This window comes from Ranitomeya imitator, chromosome 6, assembly GCF_032444005.1.
Source record: "Ranitomeya imitator isolate aRanImi1 chromosome 6, aRanImi1.pri, whole genome shotgun sequence".
NCBI lineage: Eukaryota > Metazoa > Chordata > Amphibia > Anura > Dendrobatidae > Ranitomeya > Ranitomeya imitator.
The window spans coordinates 381,638,540-381,660,402 of NC_091287.1; the positions used below are offsets into that span (position 1 = coordinate 381,638,540).

Here is a 21,863-nt window from a genome sequence, read left to right on the forward strand (position 1 = left end):
TCAATAACAAAAAATGAGTAGTAATTACTATTATAAGTTGTATGCATGCCATGAAATGAAGATTTCATTCAATTATTGTATAGTACTAAGCCAATGTTCTGTCATCTCTCACTTATGCCAAATCTCAGCAGTCATTATTTAAGCAGCTTTGCAGTGAGATTTGGACTAATACCACTAAGAGTGGAGATCTTAAATCCCATACATAGGAGTTAGAACACTAGACGAACCCCGGTGTCTATACTTAGTCATACAGTCTCTCTAGAATAATTTAGACAAATTGTTTTCTTCATTATCATTTTGTGATATTGAATCTGTTTTCATAAAACTGATTTAAGGGGTTTTCACAATTAGATTTCTTTCTTAGAAACATGGGCTGCATCTGCTACTCAGTCACATTCAGCAGCTTTGGAATAGACTGCCATATCGGACACAGCCTATAGATGGGTGTAGAGCTGTTTTAGAAAACTATAGATGACCATTTTGCCTGGAAAACAGCCTTGAAAAGAATCTATCCCCAGGTTTTTACAACCTATTATGAGAGCAGCATAGAGACATAGACCCTGATTCCAGTGATGTGTCACGTAGTGAGCTACTTGCTGTAGTTTTGATAGCCTCCTGTTGGAAAAAAAGAGATACTATCACTAAAGGATTAGTAAACCTGCAGTTACGTAGTCCTCCACTTTACTGAGTTCTGTATAACCATACCCACCACTGATCTGGCTACTTTCTACCTATGCACAGTGTACACAGAAAGCTTCCAATGAGTGGTGTGGGCGAGGTTATATAGAGCTCAACATTCAAGGACCTTGAATATTTGCAGCAGAAAAACAGTGATTTCAAAACTGCAGCAAGCAGCTCAGTAAGTGACATATCACTGGAATCACGGTCTCTGCTCTAACCTATCAGCTGGGGTAATAGAAACCTGGTGACCTAATTACAATGTGCTGCATTGGATCTGAGGCCAAAAGGGAGATTATAATGTATATAAATATATTGTGTTTTCTTTTTAATGATGAGAAAGTAAAAAAACGCCAACCCCCAAACCTCTCTAAATGTTAAATATTTTATTTGCCATCTCAGCACGGCCTGGTACATACCTCTCAGTGCAATCTATTACATTTCATTACGCCTTGGCTTTTCTACATGAAACGTCACAGAGATTTGTACGTACACGGCTGGTGGACAGTAATTTAAAAATTCATTTCCTGTGTCATCAGTGCAAGAAAAACTAACAATAAAATTACAGTACATAAATTCACAACAATATAACACTTATCTCTGATTCATTCTTATGAAGGACGGTACAGTACAGGGGAGAAGTTATGTACATGCACACAAGTGCCTGCATCATCTATCCGCTGATACAGCTTGGTTTGCATACAGGTTTTTTTTGCTGATTTTCTTCCTTGATTTCTAAAATACATTTCATTTCCACTGCTTTGACTACAGCTCCAGATAACATGAAGCCCTGTCCTCATCCTATCTGATAACACTGATGGTACAAATAATAACAAGTGACTGCAGCAACAGATAGTAAAAAATAAAGGAACATATAAAAACAAAGTAAACTGTGCAAGAATAAAATAAAGACTAAAGGCAGCCCAGCACTGAGGAAAACAGAATTTTTCTTCCTATGTTGCTTAATCTGCTGATAACTTGATGTTGCAGGAAAACAAAACAAAAAACAATGGGAATTTCATCATGATCATCTCATACAGACACGTCATATGTTTCCACCAGATGTGTGACGGCGCGGACATTCAGCTACTGCGTGCAGCATTCCTCTTGTGATGTCCGTGTGGTCCTGGCTGATCACATACTGGGCTGTATGACTGATAGTTCATGCAAGATGGCGTCGGTTCTCCTTTCCCTCTGCTCAAGGTTCCTGGGTTCCCTGCTCCTCGTGCAGATTGCTACTAGAAGGAGCTCGGGAGGCAGTCGGGGAATGTGAAGCCCATCTGGAAGGCAGGCGCCGGTTCGCTGGTCTCTCTGGTCTGGAGAAGCTAGGTTCTAAGGACGGAGCTAACGCAGCACAAGGCAGTTCCTTTGCAACATAAGATGAGGGAGACATAATGAGAGTCATCACATAATCCGTAGAAGCGTGGCAGCATTGCTCTAGGCTAGGGCAGTGTTCCCCAACTCCGGTCCTCAAGAGCCACCAACAGGTCTTGTTTTCAGGATTTCCTTAGTATTGCACAGGTGATAATTGCATCACATGGACAGGCAAGCATTCAATCACCTGTGCAATACTAAGGAGATCCTGAAAACATGACCTGTTGGTGGCTCTTGAGGACCGGAGTTGGGGAACACTGCTCTAGGGTATTTAACACCTAAATAAACTTCATTTATATCCAACTTCTGTACAAAAATATAAAAAAAACAACAACTGGCCATGTGTATTATGGTGGCAGAATAATATTTTAAAACAAAAAAAAGAATTTTTTTTACAGGTGTGCACAGCTTTTATTGTGTGAGCGATACTCGTCAGATTATGGAACCTGAAGAAACCACACAAATTCCAGATCTATTCTGCAAACCTAAAAGTGTGAGTACATATGCTCCAAGATCCATAGAGAAATGAGACTGAACTTTACTGATTGCTATGGACACATTTTTGATACATTCCTAATGTGTCTCTCCTGTACTGATTGTTTTTGATGTTTAGTACTAAGTAGAAGTAATATGTGAAAGGCAGATTTTGCATTTTGACTGCCCCTACTGCAGTATTGCACATAGAAATTGATTTATTCTCAATGTATAGTAGGAATATAAATAATATTAAAAGTCATTTAAATGTCTAATAGTATTCTACATGTATACAATTGGAAGGTAGGGGACATTTTAGAAACTAACAATTTTACGTCATATATGGCCGTTCCCTGATACTAATTACAATGGAAACTTATTTTTTTCTTTTTTTTTTACACAGAGGTTAAAATCTTTGAAAAGTACCTATCACCTGTCTGTGGCTGCCCTTTTTAATTTAAGAAAACAGTTGGCAGCAATACAGTAGACAGATCATTTTATTAAATATAACCTATCAACAAAATTGATCAGGAGTGTTCTTAATACCAGGTTAAAGGACCAAACGTTCTAGTATAATTTGGGTTCTAACATATGGGTTGTGGGATATCCCAATAAAGGGAATCTTGTCAGCAGGGTTTTGCTATGTAGTCTGAGTGCACCCTAATGTAAGAGTTGAGACCCCAATTACAGTGATGTGTCACTTACTGGGCTATGTTTTGGTTGGTCCATACAATCAGCGTTTTATCAGCAGGAGATTATCCCTGACCTTGTTCCTCCTAGTCCAACCACGCCCCCAGCACTGATTAGTAGCTCTATGTCACTATACAATTGAGACAGATAGTTATAGCGTGTGCAGGGTTATACACAGCTCAACAATCTGAGCTCTGCTAGCTCTGTAGTAAAGAAAACTGTGACTATCACAACTGCTGCACCCAGTAATTTAAGAGATACGTCGCTGAAATCATGGTCTCTATTAGTATCTAATGCTGCTGTCAGGATTACATAGCAAAAACCTCCTGACAGATTCCCTCGAATGTGAAAGTGCTGCCATATCTTTTACAAAGCAGTTATAATGTCCATCGTGTGAGATCTCACAATAACTTGCCAGATATCGCGCTTTCACAGTGACGGGGCCAGCAGAGGGTTGTTGGGTCAAGTTTTGCATGGCAGCACTCACAACATGGAAGTTCAGACCCCAGTTTAAAGTTGGATTCTTTAGACTGGCATTAGGGACACTTCATTGCATTTGTGTTAATGCATCATATTTTGTAAAATCATGCGGCTGGCCATTGTTTTCTTAAAATAAAAAGGTGAGCTACAACCTGGTGATAGGTACTATGTAAGGCATGTCAGTGCAATGGGGTTATTGGCACAACAACACTGAAACGCAGAGCTCCAGAGGAGATGCAGTTTAAGCATTAGGACTCTTCCGTAATGGTCCTGTGATGCCAAAGCAGACAATATATTACATTATATTGTAATCAGTCAGTTATATTACTTTAAACAGGTTTTTATTTAAAAAAAATATTTGGGAATATTTGTTTTTATTACTTGAAATGTTCCAAGTATAAATAGGCAATAAAAACTTTGCTGTGTAGACCTGGACAGAATGAGCAGAATCATATAATTACGGTAAGATTTAATATAATCGCTAAGCAAATGATGCTTCATAGCCCTCTACCATGTTACTCCAAGTTTCTAGGGTTGGGGATAGTTTAATCACTTCTTGGAGACTGTAATGACATTTCTCTGTCCACTGATCTAAGCAGCCATAAGGCACAAACCCTTAAAAAACAGCAAGGAAGAGTATACTAGGGAAGTTTTTTTTTCAATTACAAAGTGAAAAGCTTCACATTTAAAAATGAGAACAAACACATTAATTAAATAAAAACAAATGAAATATTCCATTTCATTAGACTGGTGGGAATAAAAGTATATGAACGCATGGATAACGAACGAGTTAAATCATAGCCTAACATAAGGCTTTCTGATGAGAACAAATATAAGGGCATACAGAGTTGTAAAAAATTATTTGACAGTGGTAATGAACAATAACATTTATCGTCGAATGAAAACAGGTCAAAGTAAAAGGCAATTATTAAAGTGGCATTCTTGGCATTCAAAATATGGGCATCCATTATATAGCATGACATACCAACACAGGCAACTTATACTAAACGATTAGGACCCACAAGGACGGATTATGTGTCAAGCTGATAATTGTTGGCTGGGATCACATATCTCATTCTTTTTTTTTTATACCACAAAAATTAGAATTTTTTTGTTAGTTACTTGGACCAACATCTAATGGGGAACAATGGACTTTAAAATTGTGAAGCAGTAAGAAAATTTGTTGGAAAAATCTAGTTCCTCATTGTTGCTATGAAAATACAGCAGAAGACAGGCTGCCACCAACAGAAGCTTATATTCTGCCTATAAATCAGCACACAACCTGTTAAAAAGCAGAAAGGAGTAGGCAAAGGAAGCTTTTTATGAGATAGATTGAAATAAGTAAACATTAGGGAACTGCTGTAATGCAATGTATTAATAAATGTGGGCAGCCTGAAATATAAGCCTTGTAATGTGCAGAACAGCTTGAGAAATAACCTCCAGGAGTGACAAATACCAAACACCGGGTGATCACAGACACCAGGAAGATCACAAAAGACATTCTGAGCAACAAGAAAGAAGAAAACAAAGATTGTTATGGTGTTAGTTTAGTAAAATGGCCAGTTAGACAGAAATCCAGAACAGTCAAGTGAATTGTTAGGCCGAACAATGGGAATAAAGAAACTTGCAGAAAGTGAAGGAAGAAAGACAAAACACAATGTGATGATCAGATACAGTTATCAATCAAGGAAATGTTAAATGAGGGGCTAGAGTAAAGCATACCTCCAGTGACAAGCAAACACCGCATGCTTCATATTTACTACAGCATCATCCACTTCATAACTGCGCTGTCTGGCCTTACCCTTATATCCTCAACCGCTGTGTGTTTGAGGGGTCTTTCCATCATATCCGCCTTTACGCTGCTAGGAAAGAATAACTGTGTACACGCTGCTGTGATCACAGGACTTTACTAAGTGAAAGATTTTCTCTACAGACACAAAGTACTTTTAGTTCCCCGTTTGATCACAATTTTTAATTAATTTTAACCTCATCTTTACCTCTATGAGCATAGAGGGGAAACAAGGGCTGCAGTAATGCAAGTCTGCCCATGCTCGCTCCTTTATTGATATAAATGAAGCTTGCAGCCTGTTTATTAATAAGCAGCATAGAAGGCTACAGCTTCATTTCAGTGTTAACATCTTGCCTTTACACACTAAGGTGGAAGGTTCTAAACCCGATCACTGGAGGTATCTTTAAGTGAATGTTTTATTGTTTATTTCATAGTGCTGGTAAACTTCGCATCCATGCAGTCTACTAATCTGTGTACAAAATCGGGAACACTTAGAAATTGCATCCAACTGAGAAGATACTTGTAACATCAGCCATGGATACACGGATATTATACGATCCGATCTCACACAAATTAGACAATCTGCAAATATCTTCACAATTTTTTTTTAGCAGCGATCCCACATTAGAGGTATAGGCACTTCATGGGCGTTAAACTATGGTATCATTTTAAGGAAAATAGCGCTGTGATACTAAATGGAGCTACACACTTCATATGGGGCTTGCAGAGATATGGTAGGGCCGTGTGGATCCAGTTTATGGGCGCAGTATCACAACTATGATAATATATCAATGTGCTTACAAGGGTTGTTGGTTAAAAACACAGAATAGGGGATAATTTATTAACCCAAGCAGGGCTGACCATTGTGGCCAATGTTGATCGGCGGAACGAAGCACTCATACCTGTTTCAGTGGAGCTGCAATGCGTATTCCTGACTTCTGCTCCATTCATTCCCTATGGGGCTGCAGAGTGCTGACCTCAGCTTTTCCTGGCAGCCACATAGAGAATGAATGAGGCGGAGGTCAGGTATAGTCTAGCACCGAGGTGCCTGGTTGTGCCGATCAGTGCGGGTTCCAACGCTCGGACTCCCACTTGTGAAATGACTTAACACCTATCCAGTTGATGACTTGATGTCACCAGACAACCCCTTTGATTTAGCCACACAACAGAACAATTCACATTATAACAATTATGGGAACCCAATACTCTTTTTTTAATCTTTAAATGACCGAATTTACTGATTAACATGAAAACATGGACAGCATGTGACAAAGCAGAAGAGAAATGTCTAATAGTTACTTCATCCATGGAAATGAAGGAGACAATGACAAAAACTGCATGCAGCAAAGCAATAAGCCAAAGAGAGAAGACTATGAGCAACCCAAATAGAAAGGTCTCCAATGAGAATATTCCAATTACGAGGACAGCACTGAGGGCTTGTGTAGTAGTGGTATTATAGCATCGTACATTATATAATGCCATCATTTATTATTAGGAAATTACACACTTTTTCACTGGTGGTGTTTTTATGTGACTAGCCATATAATAAAATACTCCATCCGGACCACCCACAATGGAATGGGCAATCCTGTTTTCAGCAGCTAACTTTTAGCTTTGCAGTTTAGACTAGGACATGATAATTTTATTGTCACTGGAGGGCAGGATATTATTCTGCGGACTCTTCGATATGGGAGGGCACTAACATTATACAACCGATTTGTATGCAGCTCACTTACCAGTCGGCCTATATCAGACTTCACTTGGATGACATCTGAGTGCAGTCCGATGTCTTGCATGCATCCATAGACTTGTATGGGTGCGCAACTGTTCACTATATACGCTGACAATCTCAGCATATAGCTATATTTTTCTCGTGCCAACTTGGCATGAGAAAAAAAAACGCTAGTCGCCATTTCCCCAAAGTAAAACATTGGAGCGAGTGCTATCCAATGAAACATCGGATAGCATTAGTCCGAGTTATACACTACCTACTTGCCAGTGTGAGCGAGTCCTTAAAGAGAACCAGTCAGCACCATTTTGCAATGGAAAGTAAACATAGCTGTAATGGTGCTGTAATACTGATTACATTGATACCCCTGGTGAAAAAATCTACTTTGTTGCTGTAATCACCATTTGACATTTCCTGCTAATTAGATTTCAGTGCACAGGGGCCGGATACTGCCTGTGTAAACATTGTGTATGCAGCTCCTTGCATTATCCAAATAGGCATCTATTCTCTATAAAAATAAGTAGTATTGAAATAAAATGTATAAATTACCCCAAAATTTGCCCAGTTAGACCACTCCGTCAGGCATTGTGTTCATTAGGCAGGTGAACAATGAAAATACAGAAGCAGCAGCAGGAATTTTTTAAGTGCAATAGTCACATGGGTCCTGGATTAACCATCGATTAATATTATAATACGATATATTGAGTGGTGTAGTATTTTAACATAACACACGGTGTAGGATTGTAGTGTTGTCTCAGTCATTTAAATAATAATAACAATAAAAAACTATGGTCTCATGGGAATGATGGAGAAGAATTTTAACATTTTAAGTGGAGAACAAGAGTTGCATAAGGCTGCCGTCACACTAGCAGTATTTGGTCAGTATTTTACATCAGTATTTGTAAGCCAAAACCAGGAGTGGGTGATAAATATAGAAGTGGTGCATATGTTTCTATTATACTTTTCCTCTATTTGTTCCACTCCTGGTTTTGGATTACAAATACTGATGTAAAATACTGACCAAATACTGCTAGTGTGACGGCAGCCTAAGGGTTGCTTAAGGGTTCGAACACTTTTAGCCTTTATTGTTGAAGACAGAAGGGCAGTCTATTGTTCTTTACACATTGCTGCTCTTGTAAGATTAGCTGTACACAGGGCCTGCATCTGGCTACAATTTGCTGTCCAGCCTGGTCTGATTTCACCCTCCTTAGACTCCTTCTTCCATGCTCTCCTACATTGGGTTTATAAATAACAGTTGCCAGAGGTATCTATATTTAAAGTACTGACTTATAAAGTGATCGCTGTGAACACTGGGAAAGCCAAGAGCACCTAGGGATAGCTTTGATGGCTACACCTATGTGCCCAAATCCATGTATTTTTGGCTGTGCTTCAAAACAGTATTCAAAGGTTTGAGAGTAAGATAAAAAATATTAAGTGGAAACGAAGAATAAATGAAAACTTACAGCTGTGCAGCAGGCATAGTTAGAGTCCCCAGGGGGCAGTTAGTAAGACAGTTTGATTCTAGACAGGATAGACAGAAAGAAAGCAAACAGATTGAAGACTGCATTAAAGCAAATCATCAGAATTAGTTGTCTTTTTCCTGTAGATGGACAATTCCACGTTGCTAAAAGCTGTTGCAAGGAAGAGTTACCAGAAAGAAATAACAGTGATATTGTTAGTTGCAAAGAATGTGCTACACACATGGACTGGACTACAACCAAGATCTACTGAAAGTCAACCTAATAAAACATCATATGAAAGCCAACAAGCATCTCTAGAAGACAATTTTTACCAGCAAGACTGAGGTTAGACATATCACAGCCATTGTGAAACACCCAGCCTATACTGAATTTACATTGGGCAGACCCTACCGACCACAACATCACTATGTTACTCATTGTACTGTATGTTGGAAAATAGTTAATAAAAGAAATTAAACTTTTCAGAGTCATAGGCAAATCTAAAGCCATGTCTTTCCCAATTGGTAATCTTTTGGATAAACCATACTATAGTCAGCATTTCCAGCTTGTGGCCAATCTGCTCCTTATTGATTACTGGTTTTCAACTGTTTCTAAAGAGCTCCAACACTCATTAGGCTAATGGTTAAATACACGGCTTGTTTGTCGGCTCTAGTGGATTATGGGAAGTAAACTGACCCCCCCCCCCCCCGTCAAACATTTTCTTTTATTATCTACGTTTTAAAGGATAATGTAAGAATGAATTATCGGAACTAAGCAACAATATTTTCCAGAAATGATAGACCTTTTCTTCTCAAACACTGGGAAGAGCTTTACATGACACATTGTAATTTTCACAGCAGATTATACTTTATAAGAAAATACATTCTGCCTAGTAGACTAAAAGATGGTTTGTTCACCAATTTGCATTGATCAAATATTTTTCTAAAAACTACAATGCTACACACATAAATCTCTTACCTCAATAGATGCTTGCTCAATTTTTAACAGTTCAGCAGCAGTGTTGGCTGTGTAGCCTCTCGTTGGACTATCTGGAGGTTGATCCTCAAAAAGTTTCTTGCTAAGAATTCTGGCAGCATTTTCCGTCAGCGAGAAGCCTGGAGGAGCAGAGAGGTCTTGCCTACTATAGCTGACATCAGTGTACTGATCCCTTTGGAGGTCTATAGTAATGCGAATAGGACTTGGTGACCTCCCCCTCCCATCAATGCATACTTCAGACATGGTCCCACACTCTGGTCGGGCTTCTGCTGACCGAGATCTGCTACTTGGCCTTGATGTTTTTTGCAAATGGTCACAAATTATTGGGCTGTGGTCAATAATATTGAACAGACTTGAAAGACCATCGTTGATAGTTGTATGAACTGGGCTCTCTCTTGTCGTTGTTGATCTGGCCCAGGCAGACTCACTGAATCCTCTTTGGGGTGTACCTGAAGTGACACGATTGGCTGGCTGATCTGCTTTGGTTAAAGGTTTCTTCTGCAGTTTTGGTGAGCCATATTTTGGAGAACAACAACTACGCTCAAACTTTGCTTGCACCTTTTCAATAGCTGGAGCAACTTGTCTGTTCCTCAAATTACGAGAGGGTGAAGAAATAGGGGTACAACCACCTCTTGGTGTCAGACACTTGTGTGGACTGCTGGTAATGCTTCGTAAAGCTTCGGTTTGCAAGCCAACACTAATGGTTTTATTGGTTTGTGTTCCTGCATTCTTTAAACCATTGGTCTGACAAGCAATGTCTCTAAATTGAGATTCTACTGGGTTTGTACGGATGGCATTCCTTACAGAATTGGCAACTTCTTTCATGTCATCACTCATGTTTCTTGACAACTCTATACTGTGCAACGAAGACGCAAAACTGACAGTAGTGCAAACTGGTCGATCCATTGGGTGTAAACCACTCTCTAAAAAGTCTTTATGCTGATTATTACGATCACATGGCCATCTCCCAAACACCTCAGTAGTGCCATTTTTTCCTTCAGAAACATTTCCATTGACTTTAGGTGTAGAGAAAAGTAAATCTGGCTCTATTGGTTTCATCTCTTCATTGCCATTAATGACAGATTTATCAAACCTACGAACCAAAGGTGGACTATGGAAAACCCTGACCCCCATTCTTTCTGCAACACTGTGGCTTCTCGGAGACTGCTTCAGGCAGTGTTCAGGACTGGTCATTGTGTTTGTTGTCATAGTCACACTGGTAGTAAGAAACCATGAAGACGACTGGAATGTTTCAGATGGTGACTTGGACTCCACTTTTCTATTTCCTGCTCTTTCCCCACCTGCTCTCATGACTTTGTCACCTTGACCCACACTATTATAATCCCAATTCTTGTTGAACTCTTCAATGTACTTCAGGTCATCAGGAGACAAGGGAGGAGTTAATTCATCCTTGTCTCCAGAAAGATCTAAATTCTTGTCAGGAAGGAAAGGAGAGCTGTCCATTAATCGATGAAATTCAGACATGGAGGAAACAGACATGACCCTATAAGACAAAGGGCATGCTATCATTAAGAAATTTGGCGTCATCCTTAGAAGTGTTTGAATACACAGAGGAGTAAAACATGCATGAAATGTAAGGAGACCAGAAAAGTAGACATGAAACTCCACTTAGAGATCTATACAACACATATAATGAAATCTCATGCAGACTGATTGACACAAATGATGAGTTTCTTACACGTTTAGTACGAATACTTACCTCTGCAGTCCTCCTTTTTGCAAATCTTCCTGCAATAATAAGCAACATACTGTTATAGGCTTATTTGTCAGTGACCATGTAAATGTCGCATTACACATATATTCTTAGGAAGCAGTGTCCATTGATATACTTTACCTTTTGGATTAACAAAGGTGCCAGACTAAATGTCAAACATTTCAGAGATTCTGCTAGATTTAGAAATTGTCTTAGTATGCCATAAACATTCACCTTGAGTTTTGAGCTGGGTATTTATAGCCATAGAACAAGATTTATGAGATGGCAAAAGGTGGAAGGTGTTTAGGGGCAGTAGACCATGGAAGTACAGCCAACCATACCCTATTTTTATGTCTCTTAACCCCTCCCTTCCACCATACACATACATGCTTGGCCGAGCGTGCATGTGTTCTGAAAGGGAAAACGGGATAAAGCCTAGGAAATAAACTAGTGTTGGCCAAATCCGCTGATATCGATGGGATTGGCTTACAATATAAAAAGGTATAGGGGACTGGACAATTGTTAGAGGAGTTAAAGATATGGGGTGGACAATTTCAGACTACCAATCCTTTTGTTCTACCGGAGATAAGCCAGCAACAGAGAAGTCTGGCAGCACCTCTCTCATAGAGAACACAGGAGCATTTGACTTAATGAGTGTTCTTGTGCATGGGAGAGTCGGATGAGAAAGCTGCTGACCAACAGGCATCTAATTGGTATGGTAGGCTAAAGCCATTGCCAGACACTTATGTCAGCTAGTTATCTCCCCGGATAACAAAAATATTGAGAGTTTCTTTCATTATCTGAGCATGGAGGAGAGTCAAGAGGCCACCATAAACAGTAGATCGTCATCCGATGACAGTGAGTCTTTTGGAACAAGCACCTAAGGTCCCATCTACATTAGGTTGTGCTGCTTCATGGCTATACTTACTTCTCTGAAAATCAACATTCTGCATGCGGCTGATTTAGGTGCATTGTATGTGTTTGGGATAGGAACTGAACATGTAAGAAATATGGAGGACTCCTTGTTATGCCTCTCAGCAGAATTCTGACATTCCAGTCACACACAAATAAGAAACAGTAGGGCAATAGTTGGATAGGCTAAAGACCTCCATACACATTAGGTGAAAGTTGTCCGAACCTGCCAATTGCAGTGGGACCGGACGACTATCTGCTGCTCCTTAGGGGAGATAAGTCTCTGCCAGACGTGTCTGCTAGCAGCTTTCTCCTCTCTCCCCATTAAAAACACATGAATGTTTGGCCGAGCAGAACGCTCATGTGTATGGGGGAATCAGGAGGTCGTGATCCCATGTGTATGAGCAGCTTAATTCGATAACAATCAACATACAAGATATCACAAACTCAGTTCAAGAAAACATAAAAGTACTAACCAGTTTATTTTAACAGACAAAACAGATTCCAACTTCTAAAAGACTATAAAAGCATGGAAATATAAGAATCTACAAAAGTACAGTACATAGATTAAAGGCAACGCTGCAAAAGTGTACACACAGGAAGGCCGTAAAGTTCAGGGCGCAAATAGGAATCATTGGTCGATGCATTTCAGTGCAGTACTGTGAGGTAAATCCATCTATATTCTGTGGCCAAAATTGGAGCAGCAAGAGAAAAGACGCATTACCTCAGCGGAGAACTTATCACGCTCCAGTTTGCGTGGCTGAGGCAAATCGGCCTCGTCAGCAGAATCCAGAGAAAGTGCATCAAGGAAGAGGTTCTCGGAGCCAGAGCATCGGTCAGTCCCTCTTAACTTGGGAACGAACTGTTCTTCAAATGGCATTTCATCAGAATCAGAAAATGACCTGGCCGCATGTGCCTGGGACCTAGGCAGTGTGGCCGTGGACAAGTACTGAGCGACTGCGCCATCACTTTCGTCACCAAGGAAAGGGTCTGTTTTTCGGGGGCTCGATTCTTTTTGAAGCTGGAAAATATATTAATATATTAAGATTACCCAACCGAAAAAATATTTTTAAGGTAAAACATTGTTTATACAGAGTAACATACAAAAACTTAATAAACGTGCTTTCATTTTTCTTTTCCAAAATAAACTGTCCCGTGTCTATAAAGAACAACAAGCTTTCTAGCCATTATATACATTTCTTTAGCTTTCTCTGCTGTAGGGTGTCTCATAATTTGCAGTTGACTTTGAGCTGGTAGGTGCAGACTAGCTACTATGTACTATGGTATTCTTACTCTAAATTCCCTATTTATAATACAAGATGAAGTAAAAATGGACCGGTCATATGGAGCGCAAGCGACAGTTCAGCTGGTATTAAAAAGTCTTCATTTAATATTTCCACAATGCGTTTCAACGGAATAGTTCCGTCTTCGTCAGGTGGCAGTTAACTGAATGAATATTAATATTCATGAAGACTTTTTAATACCAGCTGAATTGTGTTGCTTGCGCTCCATATGACCGGTCCTTTTTTTACTTCATCCAGTCTTATTCTCTTCTGAGGAATCCGGACGGAGCTGCAGCATGCTATCTGCACTAAAAAACTCCCATCACCAGCTTGGCACTCCTGTGAAGCCGCCTATTCTGACTCTGTTCACAATCTATTTATAATACAGACAGAAGCAACAGTAGCAACATGGAGGAAATATACAGAAGTACTGAGCTGTGTAAATGTGAATCCAGCACTGAGGTCAAACACTTGTTAGAAAGCTCAGCACAATTTTCTGTGTCTCCCTCAGCCTGTTTCCTCACTCTGCTCCTCCACTCCACTCTGTACAGAATATAACAGGCTGTGTAATCTAATACTTCACTGTGCTCGCAGTCTGTGTTCGGCTGATCAAAATGCAGTTGAGCTCTTTTATTCAGAGTGGATGGTAACATCAGGAGGCAGGGGAAGAAGTGGCTCATAAGTGGAGAAAGAAGCAGAATACCCTGATAAGATATATTACAAAGTTTCTTACATTCGCTTGTACTATTGATTTACAAAAGTATGTTGACCCATTTAAAGGGATTGACCACTACTCGGACAACCCATTCTCAATAACCATTGTTCCCCCACGTAAAATAATAGCAGATATAATCACTTCTAATGTGGGTGCCATCCCAGCGATGTAGAAGACTGCTCTCTCAGGGCTCATGTGGCATTGCTATGTCACACAAGCCCTGCTGTCTATCAACAGCAGCTTCCTCCTCACTTCCTTTACACAAAACTGTTGCTGCTCTCTGACTTCTTATGGATGTCAGCTGTGTCCAAAGGAAGTGAGAGCGAAAGCGGCCGCTGGTTGGCTGCAGAGCTCGCGTGAAATAACAATGTTATGCAAGCCTTGGGAGAAAAGGTGCCAACATCGCTGGAATGGAGTCAGTGCCGAAGGTGAGTTGAAGCTGTTATATTATGTGGGGAACTATGGTGATTGACAAGGGGTTGTCCGAGTAGTAGACAATCACTTTATTAATCACACAAATACCATATAAACACAAAATTTACGACTTTAAAATTGCAGTTTCACAGTGGGGTCAAGGTTTACATTGCACACCAGCTAGAAGTATTGCAGCAATCAAACATTTTTTGGAGCTGTTTGGCATAAGTAGATCGCTAGTGATAGGTCCTTCTTAAGGTCTCTTTCACACATCAGTTTTTTGCCTTCAGTCACAACCCATTGGCTCGACGGATCTGTCGCAGATTGTGAAAAACTGATGCGAATGATTCATTTTTTCGATGGATCCGACTAGCGAATCTGGCTAATTGGATCCTAAATAAATTGGAGCATGCTCAGTTAAAAAAAATGGAATCCTTTTCCGGATTCTGTCATTTGACGGATCCGGCGCCCATAGGCTTCCATTTGAGCAAACGACGGACAGCGACGGATCAGTCGCTTTCAGATTTTTCAACGTACACAAAAAACTTTACCTTGTTCGTCGGACAATTTTTGACGGATCTGGCGAACGACGGATGATACGTGAGGCCAATCTGTTGCTAATACAAGTCTATGAGAAAAAAACGGATACGGTGGCATCAGTCGCCGGATTCGTTTTTTTTCAAAATTCAACGCATTACAACTGATAGCAAAGAAACTGATGTGTGAAAGGGGCCTAAGAGTGATTCCATCACTAGGTCAAAGTGGCTAGTTTTTGTTCTTATTTTATTTCTGCTGCTTCCCTGAGTTTTTTGCAATGGAATCTGAGATCTGCATGATGTAGGGACAGAGAGCCCGATTCCAGCGATGTATCACTTACTGAACTGTTTGATGCAGGTTTAATAGGATATCTGTTTTCTCTGCTTGAGATGTAGAAGTGCTCAGAATGCTGAGCTGTATATAACCCCGCCCACACACCTGATTGGCAGCCTCTTTTGTACACTCTGCATTGTCAGCAAGCTGCCAATCAGTGGGGGCGGGATTATACAGAGTAGCTACTTAGATACATAGTCCAGCAGTGATAATCTTCTGCTAATAAAACACTGATTGCATTGAAACTACAGTAAATAGTTAAGCAAGTGAGACATTCATGGAATCAGGCTCTTTGCCCCTACATTATGCTGCTCTCAGATTATATAGCAAAAACATGCTGATATATTTCCTTTAAATCCGCCGTATGGTTCCAAAGGAATGGGCCTTTTTAACTATTGCTAATTTTATGGTCTCTACTAAGGAAGCATTGCTCACAGTATAATTATTAAAAGAAACATATGGAGAATAGTGTATAAACCAATTTTGGTAAAGACTACCATAACAATTTGCACTAATAAAAAGGCACACATCTCTGAAGCCATATGGCCGATTTAAAAGAAACAAAAAACTGCATATTTGGGAGCATCAGCAATAAAATAAGGACAAACATTGGCCAGTTTTGATCAGATGACAGGTCCTCTTTAACCAGGACTGCAAAATTTACTGGCAAACCCGCTTTAAGCACCATCTAGATAAAATTAGAAAACCCAGTTTAGGATGAATAAATCGCTCTTTTCTAAATATAATTTCAGCCTGAATACACAAAAAAAGGTTCATAAAATATTCTTGTTCAAGTAGGGCTGAAGAAACCTCTATGGATTGTAGATTGCACATTAGTCTTTTAGATGTTAATATAGATTGTGGAACTGAATTTGTAGTCTAACATTTTTGGATGTCTATAGTATTGAATATATTGTTCTTATAACTGTCTGGGCTAACTTTATTTTTCTATCCTGTTTTAATGCTGCTACAATATATTGTTGAAAAATATCATTAAAAACGTACGGTTAAAATTTTACTTTGATGTCCATATGTTATAAAATCATAAATACTTGGCCTAAGTAGACCTCACCTTAATCACCCTTAAGGAGAACCTGTCACCAGGACACAGGTATATATAATATAAAGAGACAAACCTCAGCAAACTGTACTGATGGAACAAGGTCAAAATAGAGAAAGTGCTGCTTCTGTATTTGGCAATGTTAAGTGTGCGAGGTCAGACCTGTGTTCCCACATTTCTATGCCCACAAAATGCTTTACCAGCTGATATTCACTTTCCTATAAGCTGCTTTTAAGAAACCCCAGAGAGCACAATGCCAAGATTGGTTAGGTGATAAATGCTCGTATCAAAGTTTTCTACTGATGTAAGACTCAGCGACCTATATTCAGAAGAAGCACACAGATACGCCTGGCTATTCTTACCCTGATATTCCGGTATAAGGATATCCGAAGTTCTAACGTTACATTAAAATGTTTGTAATATGAGGTTTTTAAAGTACATAAGATGAAACGGGGATATTTAAAATATAACTTTCCATGAACGTGTAACTACTAAACTAAGGAAAAAAGCCCATCTGGAGGGAAATCATAATTTGTGTCTTCTGAGACCCTATAATTGTGTTACAGTAACATTCTGCACTTTTATTTCATTCCTCAAACCACCCTTTGCCATTAAAGATAAATCTCATCAAAATGATTTATGTTTTACACAAGCAAAATACATTAATGTGCTAAAATTATAGTTTGGTTTTTTTTCTCACAAGAATCAACTACTGGTCACGTGAATAGTCAAATACATGTACCAACAAAAGCCACATTGGAATAAAAACTAAAAACTGACTGGCTGCATACAACCCTTGGCAAAAATTAAGAAATCACCGGCCTTGGAGGATGTTCATTCAGTTGTTTAATTTTGTAGAAAAAAAGCAGATCACAGACATGGCACAAAACTAAAGTCATTTCAAATGGCAACTTTCTGGCTTTAAGAAACACTAAGGCTATATTCACACTTAGCGGTTTTTACCGCGGAACCGCCGCGATTTTGATGCTGCGGGGCCGCAGCAGTTTCCATAGCGTTTACAGTAACATGTAAACCCTATGGAAACCGCAAACCGCTGTGCACATGCTGCGGGAAAAACCGCGCGGGAACGCAGCGGTTTACAACCCGCAGCATGTCACTTCTTTGTGCAGAATCGCTGCGATTCTGCACCCATAGGAATACATTGAACCGCTTACTTCCCGCATGGGGCTGTGCCCACGTTGCGGGAAGTAAGCGGATAATGTGCGGGTGGTACCCGGGGTGGAGGAGAGGAGACTCTCCTCCAGGCCCTGGGAACCATATTTGGGGTTAAAAAATAAAAAATCTGGTTATACTCACCCTCTGATGTCCGGAGCTCCTGGGCGCTGCACGCGGCTGTCCGGTCAGAGTTGCTGTGCGACCAGGACCTGCGGTGACGTCGCGGTCACATGACCGTGACGTCACGAAGGGTCCTTCTCCCACAGCATCTTAGGAACCGGACCGCCGGGTGCAGCGCCCAGGAGCTCCGGACATCAGAGGGTGAGTATAACCAGATTTTATAATTTTTAACATTACTATTGATGCTGCATATTGTTGCATATGCAGCATCAATAGTATAGGCGGAAACCCGCAGCGGAAAACGCGGAACAAACCGCGATAAATCTGCAGGGAGAACCGCAGTTGTTTTGCCCTGCAGATTTATCAAATCCGCTGCGGGAGAACCCGCAGGGACCCGACGCAAGGTGTGAACATAGCCTAAAAGAAATCAAGAACTAAAAATGTGGTAGTCAGTAATTGTTACTTTTTTTTAACCAAGAATAGGGGAAAAATGATGGAATCACTCAATTCTGAGGAAAAAATTATGGAATCATGATAAACCAACAAAAAAAAACACTCCAACACATCACTAGTATTTTGTTGCACCACCTCTAGCTTTTGTAGCAGCTTGCAGTCTCTGAGGCATGGACTTAATGAGTGTCAAACAGCACTCTTCATCAATCTGGCTCCAACTTTCTCTGATTGCTGTTGCCAGATCAGCTTTGCAGGTTGGAGCCTTGTCATGGACCATTTTCTTCAACTTCCACCAAAGATTTTCAATTGGATTGAGATCCGGACTAGTTGCAGGCCATCACATTGACCTTATGTGTCTTTTTTCAAGGAACGTTTGCACAGTTTTTGCTCTATGGCAGGATGCATTATCATCTTGAAAAATGATTTCATCATCCCTAAACATCCTTTCAACTGATGGGAAAAGAAAAGTGTCCAAAATTATCAACATAAACTTGTGCATATATTGAAGATGTAATGACAGCCATCTCCCCAGTGCCTTTATCTGACATGCAGCCCCATATCATCAATGACTGTGGAAATTTGCATGTTCTCTTCAGGCAGTCATCTTTATAAATCTCATTGGAACGGCACCAAACAAAAGTTCCAGCATCATCACCTTGCCCAATGCAGATTCGCGATTCATCACTGAATATAACTTTCATCCAGTCATCCCCAGTCCACAATTGCTTTTCCTTAGCCCATTGTAACCTTGTTTTGTTCTGTTTAGGTGTTAATGATGGCTTTCGTTTAGCTTCTCTGTATGTAAATCCCTTTTCCGTTAAGCGGTTTCTTACAGTTCGGTAACAGACGTTGACTCCAGTTTCCACCCATTCGTTCCTCATTTGTTTTGTTGTGCATTTCCTGTTTTGGAGACATAATGCTTTGAGTTTCCGGTCTTGACGCTTTGATGTCTTCCTTGGTCTACCAGTATGTTTGCCTTTAACAATCTTCCCATGTTGTTTATATTTGGTCCAGATTTTAGACACAGCTGACTGTGAACAACCAACATCTTTTGCAACATCGCGTGATAATTTACCCTCTTTTCAGAGTTTGATAAGCCTCTCCTTTGTTTCAATTGACAACTCTCGTGTTGGAGCCATGATTCAAGGTCAGTCCACTTGGTGCAACAGCTCTCCAAGGTGTGATCACTGCTTTTTAGATGCACACTAATGAGCAAATCTAATTTGATGCAGGTGTTAGTTTTGGGTATGAAAATTTACAGGGTGATTCCATAATTTTTTCCTCAGAATTGAGTGATTCCATAATTTTACCCCTATGCTTGGTTAAAAAAAGTAACCATTACTGACTATCATATTTTTTGTTCTTGATTTCTTTTAGTGTTTCTTAAAGCCAGAAAGTTGCCATTCGAAATTACTTTAGTTTTGTGTCATGTCTGTGATCTGCTTTTTTTCTACAAAATTAAACAACTGAATGAACATCCTCCAAGGCCGGTGATTCCATAATTTTTGACAGGGGTTGTAGTATAGTCATTTGTAGAAAAGAGAGCGGTAAAATCCAGCTCCATAAACTAGCAGCCTTCTTTGTTCTGACATGGCTAAAACATACACGTTGCCAGCATCTTTCATGATTAGGGACGCTACGACACCTTAAAGGCGTAGGTGCTGGTACTTGTATGTTTTAGCCATTCAGAAGTTCAGGACGTCACATGCTCTGTCCAGCCTCTAAGGCCAAGGTGGCTAGAACCTGCAGTTTTGTCCAGTCTGACAGTATGGGTGTGTGTCCTGTCCAGCTGGAGTTATCAGCTCCCTGCTCAAGAAAATTTGAAAGCACCACACCCTACTTAAGCTTCCAGCTTACTGCTGGAAGCTGCCAGTTATAGTTTGTGCTTCCCTGGTTGAGGTCTGTGTTGTCTGCTCCAGTTTAGTATTGTGTTTTCCTGTATTGACCTTGGCTTCTTTATTGAGGTTTCTCCTGTATTACAATTTTGTACCTTTGTGGCCTTATTGGTTTTAACCCAGCTACCTGACTATCCTTTTTGCCAGATTGTGCTACCAAAGAGAAACTAACTCTGTGACCCTTGCCCAGGGACCCGTGTGTAAGTCTAGATAGTAAGGGTTAAAGAGTGAAGGGCCAGGGAAATCCCAGGGCTCTGGGAAATGGAGTAGCTTGCTCCAAGCCTGTTCGTGATAGCCTTTTACAGCTGTGAGGTGACCATTGACACTTGGAGTATATATATTTGTTCACTATGAGTACAATTAGTATACGCGTGAGTATTTTAACCACATCTTTGGTTTTATGCAGATTTTCTAACTTCAAGTTGTATAAACTTGAATGTTTATTGGATGAGGCAGATCAGGTGATGTGTATTTGTGTAATGAGGAGCGTGCGGCCTAAAGATATCCATTCCCTTTATTAAGTTGTGCAGAATTATTTTCAGCTTATTTTCCTCAGTGAGAATAAGCAAAAAGTGAGATATAACTTTGTAAGAAGTCTTTCAGAGGGATGCAGCTGTCTTGAATTTGGTAAGATAATTGGGCTTCCCAAAAAGTTGATAATCAACAGATTAAAAAACTGGCAGACTCTATGGATGGAAGGCTTAGGATAATGAAAAGAAGGGGGGCTATATGGGTCACTGATATATTTTTTTAAATGTCAAAAATTTATTTTTGTACTTGATGAAAATAAACAATTGAGATGTGAAAAATTATGTTTTTCTGCACACTAATTGCCCTATAATTATGCACATAGATATTCTCCTTAGAAAGACAAAACCTCACTTTTACTTTCTTAAATATTCAGGTTTCAGGATTGACCAACAGTATTCTAAATGTTCAATAATAAAATGAATCATCAAAAATACAAATTGTCTACACACGCACTGTACCTGTTCTATTCTTCTCAGGAGCTCCCTGCGTTGCTGCTCCCAGTCGTGCCTCTCTCTGTCAACCCGATCCAGAAGCTCAGCTCTCTCCCGGTTCCAGTTCTTATCGCTCTGTTGGACTTGTCTTCGGAGGTCCATCACCAGCCTGTGGCTGTCCGCCAGCAGCTTCTTGTACTCATCGCGCTCAAGGTTAAAGGACGCCTTCTTCTCAGCGGGGCTCAAATCTCCTGCCGCTCTTGTTTTTTTTGTTTCAAACTGCAAGAAAGAAAAAAAATATTTTGAGTTTAAGACTTTTAACAAAGCGGAAAAGTGTGAGCTTTCATATTGGGTCATTTTAGCTTTGCTCTCTATATACATGCTGAAAAAAAAAACAGAATAAGCATGGTTTTTTGATAGAAAACAAATGCTTTCATAAAAGTGTGTGTGAAGGTAGATGAAGAGTGGCTCACACAAACGTTTTGATGCTTTTTTTCCCATGATTTGTTATTAAAAAAGAGGAATTAGTTAAAAAATGCTGTGTCCAGAAATTACTTTAAATTTCAGCTGCCACATGACAGCATATAATAACCTGTTCTTTTTAATGTCACGTACACAG

The 21,863-nt window shown here is 39.9% G+C and overlaps 1 protein-coding gene across 5 annotated transcripts in view; it reads right to left on the bottom strand.

Moving 5' to 3' along the window:
• Positions 1–1,045: 1,045 nt before the first annotated feature.
• MTCL1 (microtubule crosslinking factor 1) overlaps positions 1,046–21,863 on the bottom strand; it is a 190,560-nt gene continuing 169,742 nt past the window's right edge. For 3 of the 5 annotated variants that reach the window (XM_069731064.1, XM_069731062.1, XM_069731060.1), the window contains 5 exons: positions 21,272–21,523; positions 13,021–13,317; positions 11,391–11,419; positions 9,653–11,174; positions 1,046–2,044 (listed from right to left, as the gene is read on the bottom strand). In XM_069731064.1, coding sequence (XP_069587165.1) covers positions 1,877–2,044; positions 9,653–11,174; positions 11,391–11,419; positions 13,021–13,317; positions 21,272–21,523 — 2,268 coding nt within the window. In that variant the 3' untranslated portion in view covers positions 1,046–1,876. Of the gene's footprint in view, positions 2,045–8,677; positions 8,736–9,652; positions 11,175–11,390; positions 11,420–13,020; positions 13,318–21,271; positions 21,524–21,863 lie in introns of all 5 variants that reach the window. The other 2 variants (XM_069731065.1, XM_069731063.1) reach the window with 1 other exon arrangement.